The 22,726-nt window shown below is 48.7% G+C and overlaps 1 protein-coding gene across 1 annotated transcript in view; it reads left to right on the plus strand.

Annotated features, from left to right (window-relative positions):
• The window catches only part of MYOM2 (myomesin 2), an 81,289-nt gene that overhangs the window by 43,602 nt on the left and 14,961 nt on the right, over positions 1-22,726 (plus strand). The window contains exons 17-28 of the mRNA XM_004281757.3: positions 44-165; positions 1,764-1,951; positions 3,816-3,942; positions 5,073-5,251; positions 6,664-6,778; positions 7,854-8,010; positions 8,100-8,206; positions 10,603-10,647; positions 11,205-11,341; positions 15,374-15,518; positions 15,638-15,697; positions 17,103-17,170. Of these exons, the coding sequence (XP_004281805.2) occupies positions 44-165; positions 1,764-1,951; positions 3,816-3,942; positions 5,073-5,251; positions 6,664-6,778; positions 7,854-8,010; positions 8,100-8,206; positions 10,603-10,647; positions 11,205-11,341; positions 15,374-15,518; positions 15,638-15,697; positions 17,103-17,170 (1,450 nt within the window). The remainder of the gene's footprint in view (positions 1-43; positions 166-1,763; positions 1,952-3,815; positions 3,943-5,072; positions 5,252-6,663; positions 6,779-7,853; positions 8,011-8,099; positions 8,207-10,602; positions 10,648-11,204; positions 11,342-15,373; positions 15,519-15,637; positions 15,698-17,102; positions 17,171-22,726) is intronic.

Consider the following 22,726-nt stretch of genomic DNA (forward strand, 5'->3'; position numbering starts at 1 on the left):
GGTTGAGCCTTGTATTCACGCCCCCGATTCGTGTTTTTGTCAGGTTTGTGGTGCACGGCCTAACCACCGGCGAGCAGTACATCTTCCGAGTTAAAGCCGTTAATGCTGTTGGGACGAGTGAGAATTCTCAGGAGTCTGACGTCATAAGAGTCCAGGCCGCCCTCAGTAAGTAATTCATGGGCGACTCTGTGCCAGCTTTCGGTTCTCCACTACGTTTTCATTTCTGCATGAACAAACCTTTATGATGCCGTTTAGAATATTACCGGAGGGGAAAAGTGGATGTAAATTGTTGAACAGAGAACATGCAGTTCTGTGGAAACCTCTCATCAATTGGCTTGGAAATGCCAGTGTGAGAGGGAGAAAGGATAATATGCTAGTAAAATGCAAATTGAAAATAGAAAATATTATCAGAGGTCACACTGGTTTCCAAGCTCATGTGCCCCCATTACAATGTATGCTGTAGGGTGTGACCGTCTCTTTTCAAAATCGGTGCGTTCAAAACAGAACGTCGATGGCCTTTTCAGCTATTCTTAGCTCAAGGAACTTAACGTCATTCCAGAGGATTTCAAATGTTTATGTAACTCTGTGGCTTTGTTCATAAATAGTGATCTTTCAAAATTATTATTCTGACCACACAGAACACTTCGGGGCCAAACTTGCAGTGATGGGCCCTAGGAAACTTGATCTGTGCAGCTCTGTGTTGTGTAATGTTGGTCTGGTTGTTTCATATAAAATGGACCCCATGACTTAAAAGTATTCAGGAAGATTTAGAACCACGATCGCCTCTTAGACACATTTTGAATCATAGTATTATCTGTTCGCTTCTGAGAGAAATGTTTTGCTCTTTATTTTTGTCTTCAACTAAATCTAAAAGTATCTTCAGAAATTATGATTTCTCGTCTAACAATAGATAGAATAACGTTACTGGAATTTCTAAGGAATGTCAAATCTGATGATACTTAGGTGGGTAGTATAGTAAAAGATTAACTCTTATTTTAAGCTCATTATAATCTATCAGTTTTTCCCAGGAGGGACTTTCAAACATTACCACTAGCCTCTTCAAGTAATTCCTACTAAATGAAAGCCAATCATTTATGTTTTAATTATGCAATAAGACCAGTTCATTCCCAGGTACCTGTATCTCGGGTAACAGAGGATGATTGGACGTAGGTTGCTCGGAGTTGGGGAGGGGGGAAGCAGAGACACATCCTCTTCAACCTGTTAGGAAAAGATGGTCCATTTCCGAGCAGGGTGTTCAAAAGGGAAACTTGAATTCATACTCATTTGAATTAATCTGAAGTTTCTATAACTATGGGGGAAGTTAAGACTCACTGGCCTAAGTCTATCGGTCATCACTGGCTGTGGAAGGTGAGGTTGTCATTCTTCATGGGCGTGATGAGAAAGCTGCTCTCTCAAGGTTTTCCTTAGAGGAGGGGGAGAGTCTTTTGTCTCAAGTGTCCTTCTTGGCCTTTGTATTATTGAAATATTGGAGGATGTATGTATGGATGTATGTATTGGAAGATGTATTTAGAAATTGCAATAAATATATATGAAAGAAGCTTTTTAAAAACTTACTTTCTTTAAAAGAAGAGACAAAGACAAGCGAAGATGGTGAGCAGGGAGACCTGGACAGGACAGAGGGGACAGGCACCCAGGGCCATCTCCCATTGCTGCCCGTCCCTCTGAGATGCTGGAGCCGGCCGCGGTAGGTTAATGGTTATTGCACTAAGATCCGGGTGACTTTCCCGATGTGTTTCCTGCAGCCGTCCCGTCCCATCCTTACGGGATCACCCTTCTGAACTGTGACGGCCACTCCATGACCCTGGGCTGGAAGGTGCCTAAGTTCAGCGGTGGCTCACCCATCCTCGGTTACTACATAGACAAGAGAGAGGCTCACCACAAAAACTGGCATGAGGTCAACGCCTCGCCTCTCCAAGAGAGGATCCTGACGGTGGGTGCTCATGGACTCGTTCCCTTTTGCAGGCAATTTCTCCTGTGGGGCAGGGTCCCCGTTCTGTGTCTCAGAGTTCAGTGACATTAGGCAATTTGACACAGAAACAAAAATGAATGAAACAATTCACCACGAGAACTTAGGGTCACGGAGCATCTTCTCTTGAGAAGTGAAGCAGAGGAGGCGAGCCGACAGGTGGGTCGTTTGCAGGTGCAGGTGTTGCTGTGAGCGGCATCCGGCCTCCAGCCCAGTGGCTGGAGCTCTCAGCCTCGGGGCAGGATGCGCAGGAGACGGTGACGATCGAGGCTCCTCTGCTTGTTTGTCCCCGTTTCCCAAGGAAGGCGTGTGCTCAGGCTTCCCAGTGAGCCTCTTGCCCAACTACACGTTCCATCCGGGTGCAGGGAGCGCGAGCCACACGGACCTGGAGTAAGAAAGAGCAGAACCAAGTCGCCAGGCGAGCCCTCGATGGCCCGCGGGCAACAGCTCTCACCTCCCTGAGCCCCCACTCCTCCCCGTGAGCCACCACACGGGGCTTCTCGTGAGAGAGATGAGGGAGAAGGTGTTTACTTAACGGAGCACGCGGGTTGGTGACGGTAGCTCATGCGGTTACCGGGCAGCACGCCCACCTGTTCATTCACAGGAGTCACGCGGTAAAGCGAGGGGTTTTTTGCGGGAGGCGGAGAGGAGGTCTAATCCCTGTCTTGTACAAGATTCTGTGCTAATACCTATATTTATGCAATACGTATTTCTCATGCGTTTTATTGTGTATGACGCATATTGCCAAAATTCAAGCTCGGTGCGAAGATCCTGGTGTTTTGTGCACGCTTGTCCCCGGACACCTTACTATTGGCTGTCAGGTCCCAAACTCCGGAGGAAATGCCCACGTACTTTCTGAATGCCGGCATTCCACGAGGCCAGACCTGCCTTCCGGGGGATAAAGCGGCTCCACGTGACTCGTGCTTGCTTTGGGAGCTGTTGTGTTGAGACAATGTCATCCAGATGCTGTGTTTGATCCAGTGGCCGGGCTGCCAGGCAGGGCTGATGGTCTGGTCCAGGGCCTTCCCTCCATCTTTTGTGGCACCGACCAGGCAGAGTGGACCCTCAGGGGCCTCCAGCCAGTGTGCGGGGAGGAGACAGGTCACTCCCCACCGCCCCCGGCGAGGATGCTTCCCGTCCCGGGCCCTTGACACCCCAGGTGCGGTGCCGCCGGGGGTGGAGGGTGGAGAGCCTGGGCCCGAGGTCAGGTCCCGCCCACCGTTCTTCCACTGGCTCCTTGTGGCTTTTGTCTCTGAGCCTGTCTTCCTGCCTGGGTCATCACGTCATCCCCGGGGGGAAGGTTTATGGAGTGAATGAGGCAAACCGTGTCGGGGTGAAGGTGGTGACTGTAACATGCAGGTGGATCAATAACCTTCCACAGACACGTACTCGACTTACTGACAAGGTCCCTCACCCTCACATTCCATCTATAAATCAACCAGGAATACCCGCTTTCCCCCGATGGATTGTGGGTCGTAACGCAGCTTTTGTTTCACCTATTAATTAATTAATTAAAAAAAATTAAAGTACGGCTGATTTACAATGTTGTGTTAGTTTCAGGTGTACAACTGTGATTCAGTTATACATACACATATGTGTATATATGTATTCTTCAGATTCTTTTCCCTTATAGGTTATTACAAAATACTGAGTGTGGTTCCCTGTGCTGTACAGTAGGTCCTTGTTGTTTATCGATTTTATATACAGGAGGGTGTACCTGTGAATCCCAACCTCCTAATTTATCCCTCCCCTGCTTTCCTCTTTGGTAACCATGAGCTTGTTTTCTACGTCTGTGGGTTCATCTATAATTTAAACATCCTCTGAATAGGTGGAGGGCTTGGCAGAAGGCTCACTCTACGAATTCAGAATTGCTGCCACCAACCTCGTGGGGATCGGGCAGCCGTCGGACCCCAGCGAGCTCTTCAAGTGCGAGGCCTGGACGGCGCCGGAACCGGGTAAGACGGTCTCTCCAGGACTCACCCCTGGGTACCTCGCGTGCACACGCAGGGCTGGCCGGAGAGGGGGCCTTCCCAGCCTCTGCAGCCAGCAGGCTTCAGTCACTCTGCACAGATCCTGGTACCACTACCACGTGCCAGGCCCGGGGCAGAGCTGTGCCTTAGGTGGCCCCGCCCTGTGGTCTGGGCCGTGGACACACAGGTAGGGCAGTGACAGGCACGGAGTCATTAGCACTGAAGTGTGAGGCTGTGGGGCCACCCACCCCCAGCTGCTCCCCCGAGTCGAGGATGCTGTGGCCGGAGGCGGGTCCAGGGCAGGCCTGCGCCAGGTGGACTTCTCCCAAAGGGGCGGAGGGAGGCCAGCTCCCAGCAGGAGAGGCTCCAGCTGGGCCAGCGTAGGGACAGCAGGACCTTACTGACTGTGTCTTCACTCAGGTCTCCTCCTCCCAGAGCACGTGGGAGCTTGGGGCCTCTGGTTCTAAAGTGAACATTGACAGAATCTCTGCATTTACTCACGGCTCCACATTTCAAACTGTTTTCGCAAACTTGCAGGGACTGGGCATTGATTTCTCTGTATCCGGTCCATCAGGACCCCTAATGCCATGGATAATATGCTCACGGTTTGAACAAAACAAAGTGAGACGAAACAACGGACCTGAAGTTGAAGCTGAAAATCTCTAGAAACTGTTCAGTTCTGTGGCCAGATGATGTGGCTTTTCCTTTATTTTTTGGGGGTGGGGGATACTTGTTTCAATGAAATTAATGTTTTCCCCTTGGAAGAGTCAGTGGAAGGAGAAGCTGTGGAAGTTCCCAGGGGCTTTGGGGGGCTTAGACTGGTTGGTTAGGGTGGGACCCCTCCTGCCTTTACTGCTCCAGGCTCCCCTGGACCTGGGCTTGGTTACTCACAGGCGGGCCTGGGGTACTAGGCTGGTGGAGCTGGTGAGAGCTTGGTTCCCCGGGTGGTCAGACTCCCTGGGTGAGTCCTGTGATGCCCAGGTTTCCAGCCCAGCAGGTGGGTGGGTACCTCAGGATCCTCTCCTGCACACCTTTCTCTCTGTGAGACATACCTGCTGGTCCCGGGCTAGTGTGTGGACTCGTGAGTTAGTCCACAGGCTCACCTGACTTTTCAGGTCCTGCCTACGACCTGACGTTCTGCGAGGTCCGGGACACGTCCCTGGTGCTTCTCTGGAAGGCCCCGGTGTATTCGGGCAGCAGCCCCATCTCTGGGTATTTCGTGGACCTTAAGGAAGAGGATTCCGAAGAGTGGATCACCGTCAACGAGGCCACCACAGCACATCGCTACCTAAAGGTGACGGTACACCTTCTCAGGCATTGTCTTCTGGGGAACGTGTTTCATCCCTGTCGGGGGTCTAGCTCAAAGCCCCCAGGGAACTGTGCACACGAACGGGTACCCCTGCTGCCAGCCAGCGGGGTTCCAGGAGGCGCCCGCCCCTCCGTGGACGTGGGGAACGACTGCGTGGGGGGACCATCTGGGTGGGTTTCCTCTGCTTCCTGCCACCTGACAATCCCCGGTGGTGCTGACACTTCACGGTCATGGACTGTGTTGATGTGCCTTCCACAGTGATGACTAGAATTATGTCTTTCCGCACCAAGCCCACGTTTACTTCACTCAGTTCCCGTGATCGCTGATGCACGTCTATCTGATAAACACACATACACACATACACACAGTGTGAACACATTTGACAGAATTATGATGTGTAATTTCTCTGTCCCCTCTTTCTCCAAGTACTTCTGTTTTTAGCACCTGCAATTCACCAGTCACCGGGGTCAGGTTAGTGGTGACAGTGGCTTAGACCCGGGGACCCAGCTGCCCTCATCAGAGGCTTTCTTCTTTGGGTTGTGGGCTCTGGGGTGTGGCTTAGACAGAAAGGCAATGTGCTTCCTTAAAGAAAGGCCGCACCTGAGTGACAGGTAAATGGACAGCAGCCTCTGGAGAGCAGTTGGACAACATGAAACAAGATCAGTGTCGTCTTCTGAATGAACAAAAACTGCTCAGAATCCAGCTAAATGAATTCATTAGAAATTAGCTAATATACATTTTATTTTTGGTTATCAATGCAGATTACAATATACATCATCCGTAGATGTATAAGACACGGGTTTAATTTTTTTGTGTGTGGTATGCGGGCCTCTCACTATTGTGGCCTCTCTCGTTGTGGAGCACAGGCTCCGGACGCACAGGCCCAGCGGCCATGGCTCACGGGCCCAGCTGCTCCGCGGCATGTGGGATCCTCCCAGACCGGGGCACGAACCTGTATCCCCTGCATTGGCAAGCAGAGCCTCAACCACTGCGCCACCAGGGAAGCCCAAGATGGGTTTAATTTTGATATTGCCCCAATGATAGGATATTTTGCACAAACTAAAAAATCACATGTGAAATGATATTTACTCCCGTAGAATTATGTTAAATATCAACACCAGATTATAAACTAGATGATATGATTTCAATTCTGCTTTAAAATATGCAAAGAACAAAGAAGAGGATATATCAGAACAGTAGCAACCCTGTTTATTCTCGCCAAGTGAGGTCATGAGCCTGCCCGTCTCCTTTTCCCTTCTGCATTTCCTCTGTACGGCTGTTCCGACTGGAAGAATAGGCTATTTGTAAAAAGAAAACACGTCTGTAATAAAATGTGATGAAGAATGAAGTCATTTTCATCTGTCTGTTCACATGTGACGTTTCCTCCTTCTTTCAAGGTCTGCGACCTGCACCAAGGAAAAACCTACATCTTCCGTGTCCGGGCAGTAAATGCGAGTGGGGTGGGGAAGCCCTCAGACACGTCGGAGCCGGTACTTGTGGAGGCCAGGCCAGGTGAGCCTCATCTGCTCGGCTGTTAGCAGGGCAAACCTCACAGCAGGGTGATCTGGGAGGAGGGATGCGCGTGTGTGTGTGAATGGACGACGGATGCATGGACGGTACCCGTCACATTTATAGAAGGAGTTGGACTGACAGACGCAGTACAGCATGTCTTCAAAGACCCACTGCACGCTGCCCCCCCCGCCAGCATCCTGGGCAGCAAGGGGCACGTGAGGTCATTCTGCAAGGGTGGCGGGGTCTTCATTTCAGCAGTAGAACGTGCAGGGATGACGATGGTCTTTTATGTTACTGCTGAGTTTTGATCAGAAATTATAAAGCCGCTGGCAATCCTCTCGGTTAAAAGTAGTAAGAGCCCAGCTGAGGGGACCTTGGCGGGGAAGTGCTTCCGAGGGGAGGGGGGTGAGCTCATGGGATACACGGGGAGAAGGATCTCCGGAAACCATGTTTTCCCTGGATTTCTCCCCTCCCTGGAGATTGGCTCCATGGATACCCTGCCACCGGCTCTGTGCTCCTCTGTCCTCCTGGCAAGGGGCGCGTCTGTGTGCACCGGGCTCAGGCCGGCGTGTCTTCTCCAGTTCTGATTCCTAAGGGACAGATGCTGACTGGCCTGTGTTGGGCCAGGTGTCCACTTGGTCAAAAAGGAAGAAACAAACAAACAATCCCCCGAAGGAAAAAGTGGAGAAAGTAGAGCCCGGGTGTGTGGGAAACAAGTGCCCTAACCACGCTGCCCGGGCCCCCAGGAGTGGCGAAGGGTCAGATCCCAAAGGGCAAAAGGATCGTTATGGCCGGGGTTGGCAGCCCAGAGGGTTTTCTCCAGCGGTGCTGGATGCAGAAAAGGAAGTGGACAGACATGTGATGACTTAAAACCCAAACCTGAACTTCCCTGCTTTCCTTCAGCTGCCCAGAGGGCTCACTCTTTCACATCTGCCCGCTGTCCTGGGTAGACCCTAGGCAAAGCCTGATGATTCGATGTAAAACAAGCCCTCCGCCTGGGCCATCCCTCCTCCAAAAACAGGACTCGGAAGGATACCGTGTTCCTAAGATGCTCCCTGGCGTTCTCGCCCTGCAGGCACCAAGGAGATCAGCGCGGGCGTGGATGAAAAAGGCGACATCTACCTGAGCTTTGACTGCCAGGAGATGACGGACGCCTCTCACTTCACGTGGTGCAAATCCTATGAGGACATTGCAGGTGACGAGAGGTTCAAGGTCGAGACCGTGGGGGACCAGTAAGTTCCACTCTGGAGTTGGCCATCACCACCTCTTAGGAACGCCTGCAAACACAGTAATTAACATACCGGCTTTCCTTCCCTTTCAGCTCGAAGCTGTACTTTAAGAATCTGGATAAAGTGGACTTAGGGACTTACTCTGTGTCCGTCAGTGACACGGATGGTGTGTCCTCCAGCTTTGTCTTGGATGAGAAAGGTAACACCTGTAGGACATAGGCTTCCCTTTTGGGGTTTTATAACATTTTCAAAGATTGACCCTAACAGAGAAAAGACTGATTTGCTTAGAAAAGGGGTGTGTGTTTGCAGGAGGCTGGGGGTGGGGAATCCTTTTTAAAGCCAAAAATTCCTTTGGAAATTACACAAACTCTTGAGTTTGTACTCTAGCCACTAAAGAAATCACTGGTCCGGGAGTATTTTATTTCTTGCTGTATATATTGCTTTTATAGCCTTCCACTTGTACTTTTAGAGATGAGTTTTAGTTACGTTTCATTAGTTTGGCAAGTAGCATATTAGCAAATAAGTCCGTAAAATTAATGAGAGGCGCACAGATGCAAGAATCCTCCCTTTTCTCCCAACATGGAATAATCGAATAATCAGATGATGAAAGAAAACACATACATGTATATATATACACACACATTTATATGTATATATTTTTTATGTGTGTGAAATAATATTTAATTTCCATAGTTAAAATCACTCGCTCTGTTATAAACAGAAAACAGCAGAAAGAAGTGAAGGAAGTCGGTTTACTCTGACCCGGGGAAAAGCAGCCATTTCTCTTAGGCAGGGGCCGGGGTCTGAGTCCCCCAGACAATGAACTGGCCTCGGCAGGAGGATTCTTCCACTGCCTGGGTTGATGTTTGTGTCCAGCCCTTATCTACCACCCCGTGCTGGTCAGAGCCAGTTTTACAAGTCTGTACGATGATGAGTCAGTGATGTGGACGGAACTGTGTAGCATTGGACAGAACCCTCAAAACTCCATGTTGGGCCTTTAAAAACTTCTGAGTCTCTGAGGGCCCTCAGTTAAAATGCCTTAAGTTTGATAGTCTAATCCTTTCCTTATCAGCTGGCATCTTGCTTGGCTGCAGTGAAGGGTGTGGTCCCAGGAGAGGGATACAAGGGGGGACGCCTAGGACGGGTGGGGAGGGGACGGGGTCTGATGGCCGCAGGCGTCCTCAGGTCCCATGCAGACGTTGGGGGCATTGGGGTGAGCCCATGTGCATTTCACGGGACCAGCAGTAGAACAGCAGAGGGGCTGCACCATCTCTGCTTCCTGGGTTCCCTGGCAAGCTCGCTGCTCACAGACAAGGCGGGAAGGGACCGGAATCTGCTCACCTGCATTTTAAGCTGCCCTTTCTGACCCTCACTCAGTGGGCTTCACACAGCTCTTTACTAGCGAAACATCCTTAAAGACTTCTGACAAGTGCTGTACTCCTCTGCTCCATTTGAAAGTTTGCAGATGACGTTTTCACCTTAATTTTAAATCGTTGCGAAGGAGGAGCATTTCCAGCACATTTTATGCTGTATACGGACCTCAAGTACATTTCAGGCAAAACCTTGATGCTGCACCGTTAGCTCATTTGATGGATGGAAGTTCCCACTGTGAGACCTAATGGGGGTGTCAGCCCTCACCCTCAGATCAGCCGTCTAGGTGGAGTTACTTGTGGTCACAGAAAGTCTGCTTCATTGTTCATTTCAAATAAACAGATGCATACAGACCTTGGTGACCATGGTCTCATTTCTAAATGCTAATTTTAAGAAGAAAGGAAGGAAGGAAGGAGGGGGGAAGGAAGGAGGGAAAAGGAAAGAAATGGTTTAGAACCTTCAGTTTTTCTTAACTTGCTCTTGGGAGTCTCAGGAGCAGTGCATTTTTACTTTTTAATGTATCATTATTATTTATTATTTAAATTCATGATAATACACCACAGTGAAATTCTGGGTGGGTGAGAGAGGTGCTGAAGCAGGACGCTTTTAACGACCAATTTCAGGAAAGAGTTCATATGGAATTAGAGGATCTGGAAATGGGTCCCTTTACATACCCCCTCTGTAGGTCTTCCTCTCTTTGAGGAATACACCTGCCCCCCCCAGTGCCCCCCACTCCCAGGGACCTCTGCCCTAACCCGTCCTAACGGGTCCCGTTAGTAAGTGGGTTCTTTAAATGGTGAGGGTGTTAGTTGCAGGCGGTCATTCACTGGAGGGAGTATTCAAAGTTATATTTATCCCATGTCTCCTTTTTTTTTTTTTTTTTTTTGTGATACGCGGGCCTCTCACTGTTGTGGCCTCTCCCGTTGCGGAGCACAGGCTCTGCACGCACAGGCTCAGCAGCCATGGCTCATGGGCCCAGCCGCTCTGCCGCATGTGGGATCTTCCCGGACCGGGGCACGAACCCGCATCCCCTGCATCGGCAGGCGGACTCTCAACCACTGCACCACCAGGGAAGCCCCCATGTCTCCTTTTAACTCCCAGTTCTAATTTCTTTCACAGCCTCAAATTAAACTTGGTGATGTGATGTCAAATCTCTGCTTTGCTTTTAAGCCAGCTTCTGAACGTACAGGTCAAAACCAGTGATTATATTTTTCTTAATTTTAGAGATGGAACGTTTGGTGACGCTGAGCAATGAGATAAAAAATCCCAGTAAGTGAGCCTGGAGCTCAGAGCAGGATTGCGCTGTGGGAAGGCATGTTCGTTACCGCGTGCAGCTCTGGGGGGGACGCTCTGGGGAGAGGATGGCCTCGTTTTGTGTGCCAGCTTTTACACACTTGTCAACAATTCGCTCAAAACAAGTATTAGCTAATATTGTAACATGTAGCAATTTTCATGGCATGCAGTGTTTTGGATTTTGGGTTGAGTGTGGCTGTTTAATCCAAGTGAGAATTGTATCAAATGGGATCTTCAGTTATTGGATTACATTGAATTCAGAAAGAATGTATCCATCTGTGGTCACCGGGCCCATCAGGAAAGCAGACCGTGCACGTGCAAGGCTTCACGGGGCATGGAGGCTTTGAATGCAGCGCCAGGCCAACTAGAGTCTCATTTCTTTGTTTTGGTTTTCATAATCCAGTTCAATACTCCGGGGTTTCACATTCTCCAAACATTTAATAATGAGGATTGATATTTTCCTGTAGTACACAGCTATTCCTTCTCACAAGGATTCACGCATTATTGACTTGTGATCCCTTTTCTCCCTGTAGCGATTCCTCTGAAGTCAGAATTAGCTTATGAGATTTTTGATAAGGGCCAGGTCCGCTTCTGGCTGCAGGCTGAGCACTTATCACCAGACGCCAGCTACCGCTTCATCATTAATGACAGAGAAGTCAGTGACAGCGAGGTGAGTTCATGTGTGCGTGGCCTCTGGCTTTGGAGGTGGCCAGGTATTACTTGGGAAGGTCAGTTCCTGAAAGTCGGTATTCTGGGTCTGTCTTCATCCCTTTTCGAGCTGTAGAAGTTTGGGGCGTAGAAGGCTGACAACATGAATGAGAGGTGGTTGATTCTTGCAATGTACAGAGATCTGGTCTCGGTTAGATGAGAGATCAGGAGGCCTTTAAATCCAAGCCTGTTGGAATTAAAAAATGAGCAACTACGTTTAGAGACTCGATCTTATGAAAAGGTTCAGGTTACGTGGGGCGGCGGTTATCCTCGGTGGATCAGTTTATTCACTCTTGATGACAGTTTTGAAGGGGTATATTTTTGCCCTGATGTGAGCAATGCCTCCCTAGGCCGCCCTCCCACTGAGAGCTGCCCATGGAAGGCGTCGGCTGGGAAATTAGTTTCTGCACCTTCCCTGAGCTTTTAGGCTGCCCCCTTGGCCTGAGCAGAGAAAAATGTGTAGGATGCTGTGATACAGACAATTTGCCCTTCTACTTTTAATTGTGTAGAATGAAGCTGACAGATATTACAAGGATTCCTTTTTTGCCTGTGGCACATTGTGTCTCCATATATGTCCTCTTGTCTAATTATTACAGCGCAACTGGGAACCCAGTTAAAAGACGACCTGTTTGATGGAGCCTTTCTTTGTTGTTCAGCGGTGCCCTTGGGGTCTCTCACATCCCACCGTCTTTACCCCCTCCGCTCTCTTTTCCCTTGATACCCAATGCATCGTGTCTATTTAGCTATCCCACTGAGTCCTCAGTGCCTCAGCGGTGTGTCTGCTGCACAGATATTAACGGGATGGTTGAGATGTAGGGATTGCTCATGCCAGGTGCGCGGCCCACTCACTCTCCCTCTGAGCTGGGCACCTCATCCCTAGTCTGGCCTCCGTGTCTGATGGGTTTTTAGTAAAGCTTGGTTAGACGAACGTCCCTCGGGCAGAAATCGTGTATGGAGAAAGGTTACGCGAGTTTTCTTATCCAGTCCATCTTCCCCATGAGAATGATGGCATCCTCGGAGAACTGTACAAACTGGGGAGTTGGCTAGTAAGTAGAAAGCATGTGGTTTCCTCCTGGCTGCAAAAAAAGCCCACAGTATGGATACTGTGTATGGAAGAGCATCGCATGATCAAGGTAATTGGAGACATTTTCTTTGAGCAGAGATCATGCTACGGAATGCAACGGAATTTAGTGTAATTGCACTTTATTTGTAGAACATCTTTTGATTAACATCCCTACCTGCTGTGGAGAGCTTGCCTCAAATACGGATGTCTTTGCTACCCGGCTCATCGTTTGGAATACGGCTGTACTATTTCCTTCCTTAATTAGCAATCCACAGGTGACTTTTCCATGTGGAGACTGATGCTGTTTTGTGAAAGTCACATAATAGCCTGTATTTATGGCCCCCATAAAATCATTGAACATCATCTCGCCGCATAACGGCAATCGCTAGAAGCCTGATTCTTTTCTCAAACCTGCCCAGAGCCTGCGGTGCAGAAGCTGAGAAAATGGAGAAGGCTCTGGATTGTTGAGAATCCGGCTGGTGAGCGTGGTTCCTTCTCACTTCTCAGACCTAATTAGAGCAGGTTCCTAGAGGCCTCTACTCATAGATGTTTGATGGGGGCGAGCATCTTACAGACCAGAGCAGCACCGTTGTCTGATCAACTTGAAACTCGCTCCCCGTATTCAAAAGCAAATACTCAAAACTGCAAAGAAACTCAAGGACCCCGGCGAGGTACACCTGTTGCAGCCCTCAGACTGCTGTTCCTTGCCCAGCCCCCAAGAACTACTGGAGTCTCCGGGGAGGGAGCAGTGTCCTGCTGCCGTAATCAGGAGGCTTCCTGTAATCGGTACCGCCTCCTGAAATGGCCTCTCTCTTTAAATGTAATCTGAGCTCATGTCTTCTCGTTCATTGCTCTCTCTCTCTCTCCTTTATATACACCAAGTTCCCATTGAGAAAAAAATCTAAGCGATGTTGTACAGGTACACAGTGTATGCTTTACTTACTTGAAACAATATTGGAGTTTCCGATTTCCAGGTGATTTTTGTATGTTTCCTGGAAGTCAGGACCTGTGGGCGGGGGTGAGCTTTATTCACTTAAAACCTGAAAGTCATATTTCATCAAACAGAACCTCAGGCATCACGTTAACCCTTGGGACCTCAGACACTCATCTTCCTTTCCCCGTGGACGGCAGCTTATAGTCTGCAGATAGTTTTTGATTGTCTGCCATAGCCTAGAAAAATGAGCTGTAAACTTGCCCTCCTGGAGCTTATCCCAGAGTTGAAGAAATACAGCTTCAATCAGAGAATGATATAGAAAAAATACAGAATGGAGAGCGTGTTAAAACAGTACAGCGAGCACCGATTCAGAGAAGGCGGGGGTGTGGAGAGACTGGAGTAGTTAGGGGAGATTTCAAGAGCAGTGGATTCCTGGGTTCTCCTTCGGAGGAGGAACGCAGAAAATGGGCCCCGGAACAGGTGGGCCCGGCAGCTTGCACACGCGAGAGCTAGCAAGGTGGGGGACCGGGGGGCGAGGAGGGTGGGCTGACCAGGGGAGTGGCCACAGGGCATCTTGGAAATACACTTGGATTAAACGGAGGGGTCAGACAGCAGAGGTGCCGCTTCCAAAGTCAGGCAGGAGGGTTTAGAAACGATGCCCGACGCGGAGGGAAACGGGCTTAGGGATGTCGAACAAAGGTGCTATTTTGCTAATATCCATCTTCTCAGCTCTCTTGTGACACTGGCATTTGGAATCCAAAATATAAATGTCACCTGAAAGAGAAAGAAGAGCATTGTGAAAATAAATACACACGATGTGTCAGAAAAAGGCCGATCTCACACATTTTCTGTTAGTTACCCGCAGATAGGAGTTCTTTGTGATAGTCTCATCAAGGTAAGGGCTGTAGGAGGAGTGCAGGCTCTCGGGGCAAGGAGTGGCCTTTCCTCCCTCTCGTCCTGTTTGTTGGCTGCCGACCACAGGTTACTGGCGATGACTCGCTCATCTCACCCCACAGCCCCACCTTCCTGGGACGGCTCATTACTCAGGCTGGGAAGCCTTTGCGTAAATCCCAGCTGGGCTCCTCTGGAAGGAGGCAGGAATGCCTGCAGGAAAGGTCACCAGCAAAGGTTGTCATGCTTTTGTTCATTCTGGGCGTAGCGTTGGGGGGTTCAAGGCCAGAGGAAGCAGCCCTTCTGTGGTGTTGTGAGTCGTGTTCCTGAGGGGAGCCCCGGTCCCTGTGCTGTCCTTGCCCTGAATGATGGCTGCATCGAAGACGAGTCATTCTTTGGATGTGCTCCTTCTGCCTCCCTGACCCCTGCTTGATTGCATTTATCGTATCCAAGGGTGGAATAACAAGACATGGTCCATTCGCAACCACACGTCAGTCTCTGTAGCTCATCAGAAGCGATGAGAGCAGAGTCTGAGGCAGACGTGAGCTCTGGACGGGCAGCACCGGGAAAGGGTCCCCATTGGAGGCTGCCCGGATGGGGGATGCAGAGCCTGGGCACCTTCAACCCTGGTGCTGGTGGTGGTATTGAGTGGGGGCGACCAGTTGTGATGCCCGTGTCCCCAGAGTCCCCGAGACTGAAGCCCTCATGGCTGTGGAGATGGTTGGTTGTTGCCTGTGGTTTTGTGATCGGACATGGCCAAGGGCGCCCCGTTCTCTTTCCCCCGTGTGCTGAGTTATCTCACATCAGGTGCACATTCCAGAGGAGTGTGCAGAGTTTCTGCTGGGCTCTTCGTGTGTAGGTCACTCCCCACACAGACCTAGGGCTTCATCGCCGAATGTCCCTCGTTTGATCTTTGGTTCACCAAGAGGTCCCTCGTTTGCTCTTTGGTTCACCAAGAGGTTCAGTGGCTGAAATTTCTTTTTGTGTGTTTTTTGGGCACCATGATCCCTTAAGATACAATAGTTGATGCAACCGTTAGGTGCCAGTGAGAAAACTGGAGGGAGGAATTTCACGGTGGAATTCTCCCCTTCCTTCTGTGCTCCCAGACACACAGAATCAAGTGTGACAAGTCAACTGGCCTTATCGAGATGGTGATGGATCAGTTTACCATCGAAAACGAAGGCACCTACACTGTGCAGATTCACGACGGGAAAGCCAAAAGTCAGTCTTCTCTGGTTCTCATCGGAGACGGTATGCTGCGTGGAAGGTCTTCATGTGTCTGTAAAGGAAAATTCAAAGCGAATTCTTTCAACCAGAGAGAAGCAAATGTATTTCATTTCTATTTGTTTCCCCTCAAATATTGGATTTAGCATTCAAGGCTGTCCTAGAAGAGGCTGAATTTCAAAGAAAGGAATTTCTCAGGAAACAAGGTAGGTGGTTGGCTGGCTTCCCCACCACTAGCACAAGACAAAGGTTTAGGATTTGAGCATTTGCTTGGAGCAGATCCTACTTAATGCCAAACGACTCTAACTTCGATTTTAAATGATCGAGAAGTCAGACCACTTCTTAGCTGTAGAAGTTTGGATTCTCTTCTGTTCTTTGACCTTTCCCTTTATTTCATCGGTATTTTCTCTTGCCTCTACCTTGAAAAGCCCTGGAATCTATTGTTGAGTGTTGGTATTTTCCTGCAGTCATAAGGAAAGAGTGTCTCCATTACACGTCCAGATGGAGTCCAGTGATTGTGACAAAAAGGAATAAAGAATGGGGGTGGGTGAGTTCAGGGGATTATTAGGAGAAACGGAGAGAGGGCAAGAGACCCAGTTCCAAGAGCCAGGAACTTGTTATTTTACTTAAAAGTGTGTGAACTTTTCAACTTTTAGATGTTTTCACTTTAATTACAAACAATACTTTTTAAACATATCGTTTTAAAAATGCATATTAGAAATAAATAAGTAAAAACTTAAAATGCATATTAATTAAAATGCATATTAAATTAAAATGCATATTAATTAAATGCATATTTCCATTACAAAGGAAAATGGATAAATTTGAGAAACTGAACTGCAACCCAAGGGTTTATTTGAAAAATATTTTTTATATGGGATTTCTATAGTTTTTGGAAAGAAGTTAGAATACAGCTTTTAAAATATAAAATGAAGACATTATTTTTATTGTTTTAAGTTATTTTTAGTAGTCAAAAATATTTATTGTACTCATTTCTACAATATGATTTTTTTTCTACAATATGATTCCTACAACTTTGTAGGATGTATTTATATGGAAGAAATCAATAAATACTTTCTAAAACTGCTTTGTATTTTTGTGTTGAATGTATTATTAGCATATGACTTCTGCATTTATATTAAGTAAAAATGATATTTTTGAAAGATATATAAATTAATCTTTGATTTCAAATGCTATATAAATACCATGTGTTGACATACTTGCTAGGTCAAACGGCTTTTTCTTCATCTTACCTCAATTAGTTCTCCTATTTTAACGTTTTTCTATACCATGCTGTTGGATGTTGTTAGACACACGTCTTGAGAAAAAAATATAATATTTCATTATTCTTCCTGCTAAAGAGCAATAGCTATTAGACATCACTGAGAAGGAGAGATCAGACAGCATCACCCAGCTAGAAATAGAGATTTCAGTATCAGTATTGCACACACTGACTGCGGAGCCCTGAAAATTAGTTTTATTAAATTATCTTGGTTTCAGACTGAACAGCTACTTTCTTCTGCCCAAAATGCATTTGTATGTGTGTGTGTAAATGTATATATGTATACATTTTTTTCCTTTATTTAAACTTTTTTCCCTTTTCCCCGCCAGGCCCTCATTTCGCTGAGTTTCTGCACTGGGATGTTACAGAAGATTGTGAAGTCCGGCTGGTCTGTAAGGTGAGGAATCGGTTCTAGCCAGGAGAGAGTGAGACTCCCATTCTTGTGACAGTGGAGACAGTCAGGGAGCAGCTACGTTCAGGTCACACTGGTGGTGAAGCGCAGGGGGTTGGATTAGGGGCGGGTGGTACTCAGACTTTCAGTCTCGTCTGTGGTCTCTGTCGACAGATTACAGGGGCAACGGAACGAAGATTCAAGTAGGTAGTTTATAAAATATTTATTAAGATTTCTGTAAGTGAACATATGGGAAAGAATGCTATGGTGAAATGTATCTGGTAATTTCTATGCTGCTCATATGATTTCTTTAGGAAATAAAAGGTATGTTTGGGGAATAAGATGCTCTTAAGTTTTTGTTTGAGCAATTCAGTCATAAAGTAAGCCTGAATCACTACTAACTATAAAAACCTGTATTTTGGGGAACAGACTTTAAGTTAACGAGCCCCTGCTATATGGCTGTCTCTGTAGAAGAAGAGGCTGTGGGAAAAGCTCGATCGTACATCATTTCTGTTCCCAAGCTACTCACAGACAAGAGAGGAAAACAAGCAGACAAGTCAGCAAAGCGGTGAATCCTGAGCTGAGTACGGGGGGATGACTGAGAAGGATACAGGTCGACGAGGGTGGTCCTGAGCTGAGTGCGGGTGGATGACCGAGAAGGATACAGGTCGGCGAGGGTGGTCCTGAGCTGAGTGCGGGGGGATGACTGAGAAGGATACAGGTCGGCGAGGGTGGTCCTGAGCTGAGTGCGGGGGGATGACTGAGAAGGATACAGGTCGGCGAGGGTGGTCCTGAGCTGAGTGCGGGGGGATGACTGAGAAGGATACAGGTCGACGAGGGTGGTCCTGAGCTGAGTGCGGGGGGATGACTGAGAAGGATACAGGTCGACGAGGGTGGAAACTGCTCCCACAGGCTGAACTGTGAAACAGCCGCGTGGGAAACTAGGAGCCGCAGCATTAGAGGGTGAATTATGAGTCGGCCGCTGTGGAGAGCAGTATGGCAGCTCCTCAGAAGTAATGGGTGGAATTACGGTACGATCCAGCCTCAGATAGATATGTGTGCACCATGATGGTGGCCGCGCGATTCACAATAACCCAGGGTGGAGGCGGCCCAAGTGCCCATCGATGGATGGATAAACAAATGTGGTAAATTCGCGGACTGTCATTCAGCCTTTTAAAACGGAAGGAAATCCTGTGACCTGCTACAACACGGATGAAATAAGGCAGACCCGAAAGGACAGACCCTGTATGATTCCACTTACGTGAGGTCCCTAGAGCAGTCAAACTCATAGACAGAGAGTAGGATGGAGGGGGCCAGGGGCTGAAGGATGGGGGTAGGGAGTCAGTGTTTAATGGGGACAGAGTATCTGGTTGGGAAGACGAGAAAGTTCTGGAGATGGTCGGTGGTGATGGTTACACAGCAACGTGAATGTGCGTAGTGCCACAGAACTGTACACTTAAAAATGGTGAAGGTGGTAAATTTTATGTCATCTGTATTTTACCACAATAAGAAATACATAAGGTGGGTAAGACAGTTGGGGGCTGGACCAGAGGGCATCCAGCAGGGCAGAGGTGGACTCTGGTCTGCAGACGGCGGGGAGCCTGCCTTTGGGGTTTTCAGGAACGTGATGACTCTGGCTGTTTCTTAAGGCCGGAGGGGAGGCTGCCCAAGAGGCTCAGTGAGAGATGGGAACTCAGACGAGCATAGTGGTCACGTGCACAGAGTAGGAGATACACTGGAAGACTGTTGGGGAGCTATGGTTCCAGCAGGAGTCGGTGAGTAATTGGATGTGAGCGAGGACAGTGTCTTGGACGATCTTAGGTCTCTGTCTTGGAGACCAGGTGGTGCTGTGATACTAACCGGCACTGCAGGGGCAGGACCGAGTCTGAGGATTTTGAGGATAAATTCAGCTTTGCAAGTACTTCATTGGTTACGCCTGTAGCACAGGCAATGTGGTATAACCAGCACACCGTGAGCCCGGCCCTCACAGCAAACTGAAGCTCTGCTGTGGAGGCTTATGAGGTAGCGGGACATGCGTGGCGGTGAGCACGACGCCCGTGGGGCAGGTTTGCTGAAGGTCAGCCTTTGGAGACAGAAAGATAACGGAAACTTGGAGAATTTTGGAAAATATCATGTTGTCAGAGTAGAACAGGAGAGAAGGATTTTTAAGGGAATTACCGAGGGGAAGTCCTCAGAGAAGTGAGAGGAGAAACAAGAAGCGGCTTCATGGAATGAGGAAGGTGAGGAATTCAAGGAGTGAAGACCGCACAGCGGCGTCCTGAGTGAGGCGAGGGCTGACGCGGGGCCTGCCGCCTGTCCGGGTGGGCTGGTGGCCGGGGGCTGGGAGTCCAAACGGCGCTGGCTGATGGGATGGAAGATGGGTGAAGACTGAGCTGAGCCCATCACAGCCTGGGAGTCCCAGCGGGTCGTGGACGTGGGGGTCAAGTCCTTCTCTCCCCGCTGGCTGGATGGGGACATTCAATCATGTTTAGACGCTGAGCGGGAAAGCAGAAGACAAATCAAGGGTGAAGGCCACCTGTCAGAATGGCCATCATCAAAAAGACAAGAAATGACAAATGTTGGCAAAACTGTGGAGGAAAGGGAGCCCTCGTGCACTGTTGGTGGGAATGTAAATCGGTGCGGCCACTGTGGGAAAACAGTACGAGGTTCTCAAAAGATTAAAAATAGAGCTACCACGGCTTCCCTGGTGGCGCAGTGGTTGAGAGTCCGCCTGCCTTTGCAGGGGACGCGGGTTCGTGCCCCGGTCCGGGAAGATCCCACATGCCGCGGAGCGGCTGGGCCCGTGAGCTGTGGCCGCTGAGCCTGCGCGTCCGGAGCCTGTGCTCCGCAGCGGGAGAGGCCACAGCGGTGAGAGGCCCACGTACCGCAAAAAAAAAAATAGAGCTACCATACGATCTAGCGATCCCACCTCTGGGAGTCCATCTCAAGGAAGTGATGTCACTGTTGTGGAGAGACACCTGCACCACGTGTTCGTAGCAGCATTGCTCACAATGGCCAAGACGTAGACACAACCAAGGGTCTGCTGACGAATGAATGGCTAAAGAAGATGTGACACACACACACACACACACACACACACACACACACACACAGGAATATTATGCAGTCATAAAAAAGATGGACATTCTGCCATTTGTAACAATATGGATGGGTCTTGAGGGAAATAAGCTCAGTGAAGTAAGTCAGACAGAGAAAGACAGACACGACATGATTTCACTTCTATGTGGAATCTAAAAAAAGCCAAACTCATAGAAGCAAAGAGACAAGTGGTGGTTGCTAAGGGGTGGGGGAGATGTTGGTCAAAGGGTACAAACTACCAGTTATGAAATGAGTAAGTTCTAGGGTCTAATGCCCAGCGTGGTGACTGTAGCTAATAACACTGTATTATATACTTGAAAGTTGCTGAGAGAGTGACCTTGCGTGTTCTCACCACTCACACATACACAGTGGTAACCATGTGAGGTGAAGGATGTGTTAACTAACCTCATTGTGGGAACCATTTTTGCAATATATACGTGTATCAAGTTGTGTACATTGTACACCTTAAACATACACGGTGGTAAATGTCAATTAAGGCAGCGGCTATGTTGTAGTCAGTTGGCCTTTTTTCTGACAAGGGTGTCCTGAGTACATGCTCACAATGGCGGTGGGACAGATAGGCTCCCCATGTGCTCTGACATGGTGTAGGCCCTCCTGTGAATATCTGATAATATTTTAAGTTCCCTGATCAAAGTGAGTCATAAGTCTTTGAACACAGCTATTGGAGAAACTGAATAACTATTGCTTGAGAGGTGACTCTTTGGCAATTTAACCCACCTAGCCTGCGTACTCATGTCCCATCACTCCTGGGGTTCCGTGAACCCTTCTTCCACATAGGTTTTTGCCTAATAATACTTTGGCAGGTGGTTATTGTTCTATTTACTTACATAACAAAACACATGGAGAAAAATCAATGTGTGGACGTATTCATATTATAACTTTACAGAAAATCATCTTTTAAAAGAAAAGTTTAAGGCAAGAGAAACCTCAGTCATGAACGGAAGGAAATCTGGGAGAGAGATTTCTCACACACCTCCAGTAAAGCTTTGGTGAGAGCGCCCTCAGACACTGTGAGACTCGGGCAGGGCCCTGTGTCTCAGGAGTGATCCTGTGGTGACCTTTTCCTAGATACTTATGTACATGTGAGGTGCGCGTATTGAAAAAGTGGTAGAGGACTTCCCTGGTGGCGCAGCGATTAGGAATCTGCCTGCCAACGCAGGGGACACAGGTTTGAGCCCTGGTCCGAGAAGATCCTACATGCCGCGGAGCAACTAAGCCTGTGCACCACAACTACTGAAGCCCGTGTGCCACAACTACTGAGCCCGTGCACCACAACTACTGAGCCCGTGAACCACAACTACTGAGCCTGCGTGCCTAGAGCCCGTGCTCCGCAACAAGAGAAGCCACCACAATGAGAAGCCCACGCACCGCAACGAAGAGTAGCCCCCGCTCGCCGCAACTAGAGAAAGCCCTTGCGCAGCAACGAAGACCCAACGCAGCCAAAAAGAAAGAGAGAGAGGGAGGGAGGGAGGGAGGAAGGAAGGAAGGAGGGAGGAAAATAGAAAAAGTGGTAGAGACATTGCAGAGAGTTCAGAGAAGCGACAAATGAGTTATTTGGGGACAGAAGACACCCCCCCTCCCCCCCACCCGCACCCCGAGCTACAGGACAAATAAAGTAACTGAGGATATAGGTTTTAGAGAACAGAGGCTGGAGGTCATTGGAAAGGTTTTTATTTAGCACCCAAGGACCGACAGTGTAAATACCTTGGAAAATGAGAGTAAGAAGCAGCAGTGCTGAATTAAGGTGGGAGAGAGTCGGGGATTGGCTTGGCGTGGAAACGGACACAAGGGAGATTTTGAGATGTTAGGACAAAGGACATCGTCTGCTGGAATTGCTTAGCTTCGTTTCATCCTGACTGTCACCACGTGGTCCTGGCTTCAGAAGGAAGAGCCTAGCTCCCAGACCAGCGGGAGACAGCCCTGCACTTACTCTGAAACATTTATGGAATTATTCTCCATATCGGGCACGCTGCTGTGCCCGTGTGCAAGTGCGAGTAGAACATTCCGGAGCCCTGCCGTCTGGGATTGTCCCCCAGGGCTGTCACCAACGACAGCAACTGACGTAGCTGCTACGGGAAGTCTAAAATACGTTGCACTGCTACACTCTCGGAACTAATCACGTGCTCTCAATGTTTGTAATTTGTTTTTTGTCGCTGACATCTCTGTTGTTGAGTCTGTATGGGATGTGAATGCAGAATGGTCCGTGTCACACAATTCAATGTGATCAGTACATTCCGCTCCAACAGAGCCAGAATTCTTCTTCGTGGGACGTGTAGGTCAGAGCATGTGACTTGAGATCCTTACTCATCTTTGGAATTCTGCAAAGCTGAGTTTCGAGTTCAGGCTTATGGCAGAGATTGAATTTCGAGGAATTTTAGTAGCAGGAAAGTCCTCGTGCCCAGTGGGCTCGTTTTGTGTTAAAGTTTCTTTCCCCTGCGTCTG

This window comes from Orcinus orca, chromosome 21 (assembly GCF_937001465.1).
Source record: "Orcinus orca chromosome 21, mOrcOrc1.1, whole genome shotgun sequence".
Classification (NCBI taxonomy): Eukaryota; Metazoa; Chordata; class Mammalia; order Artiodactyla; family Delphinidae; genus Orcinus; species Orcinus orca.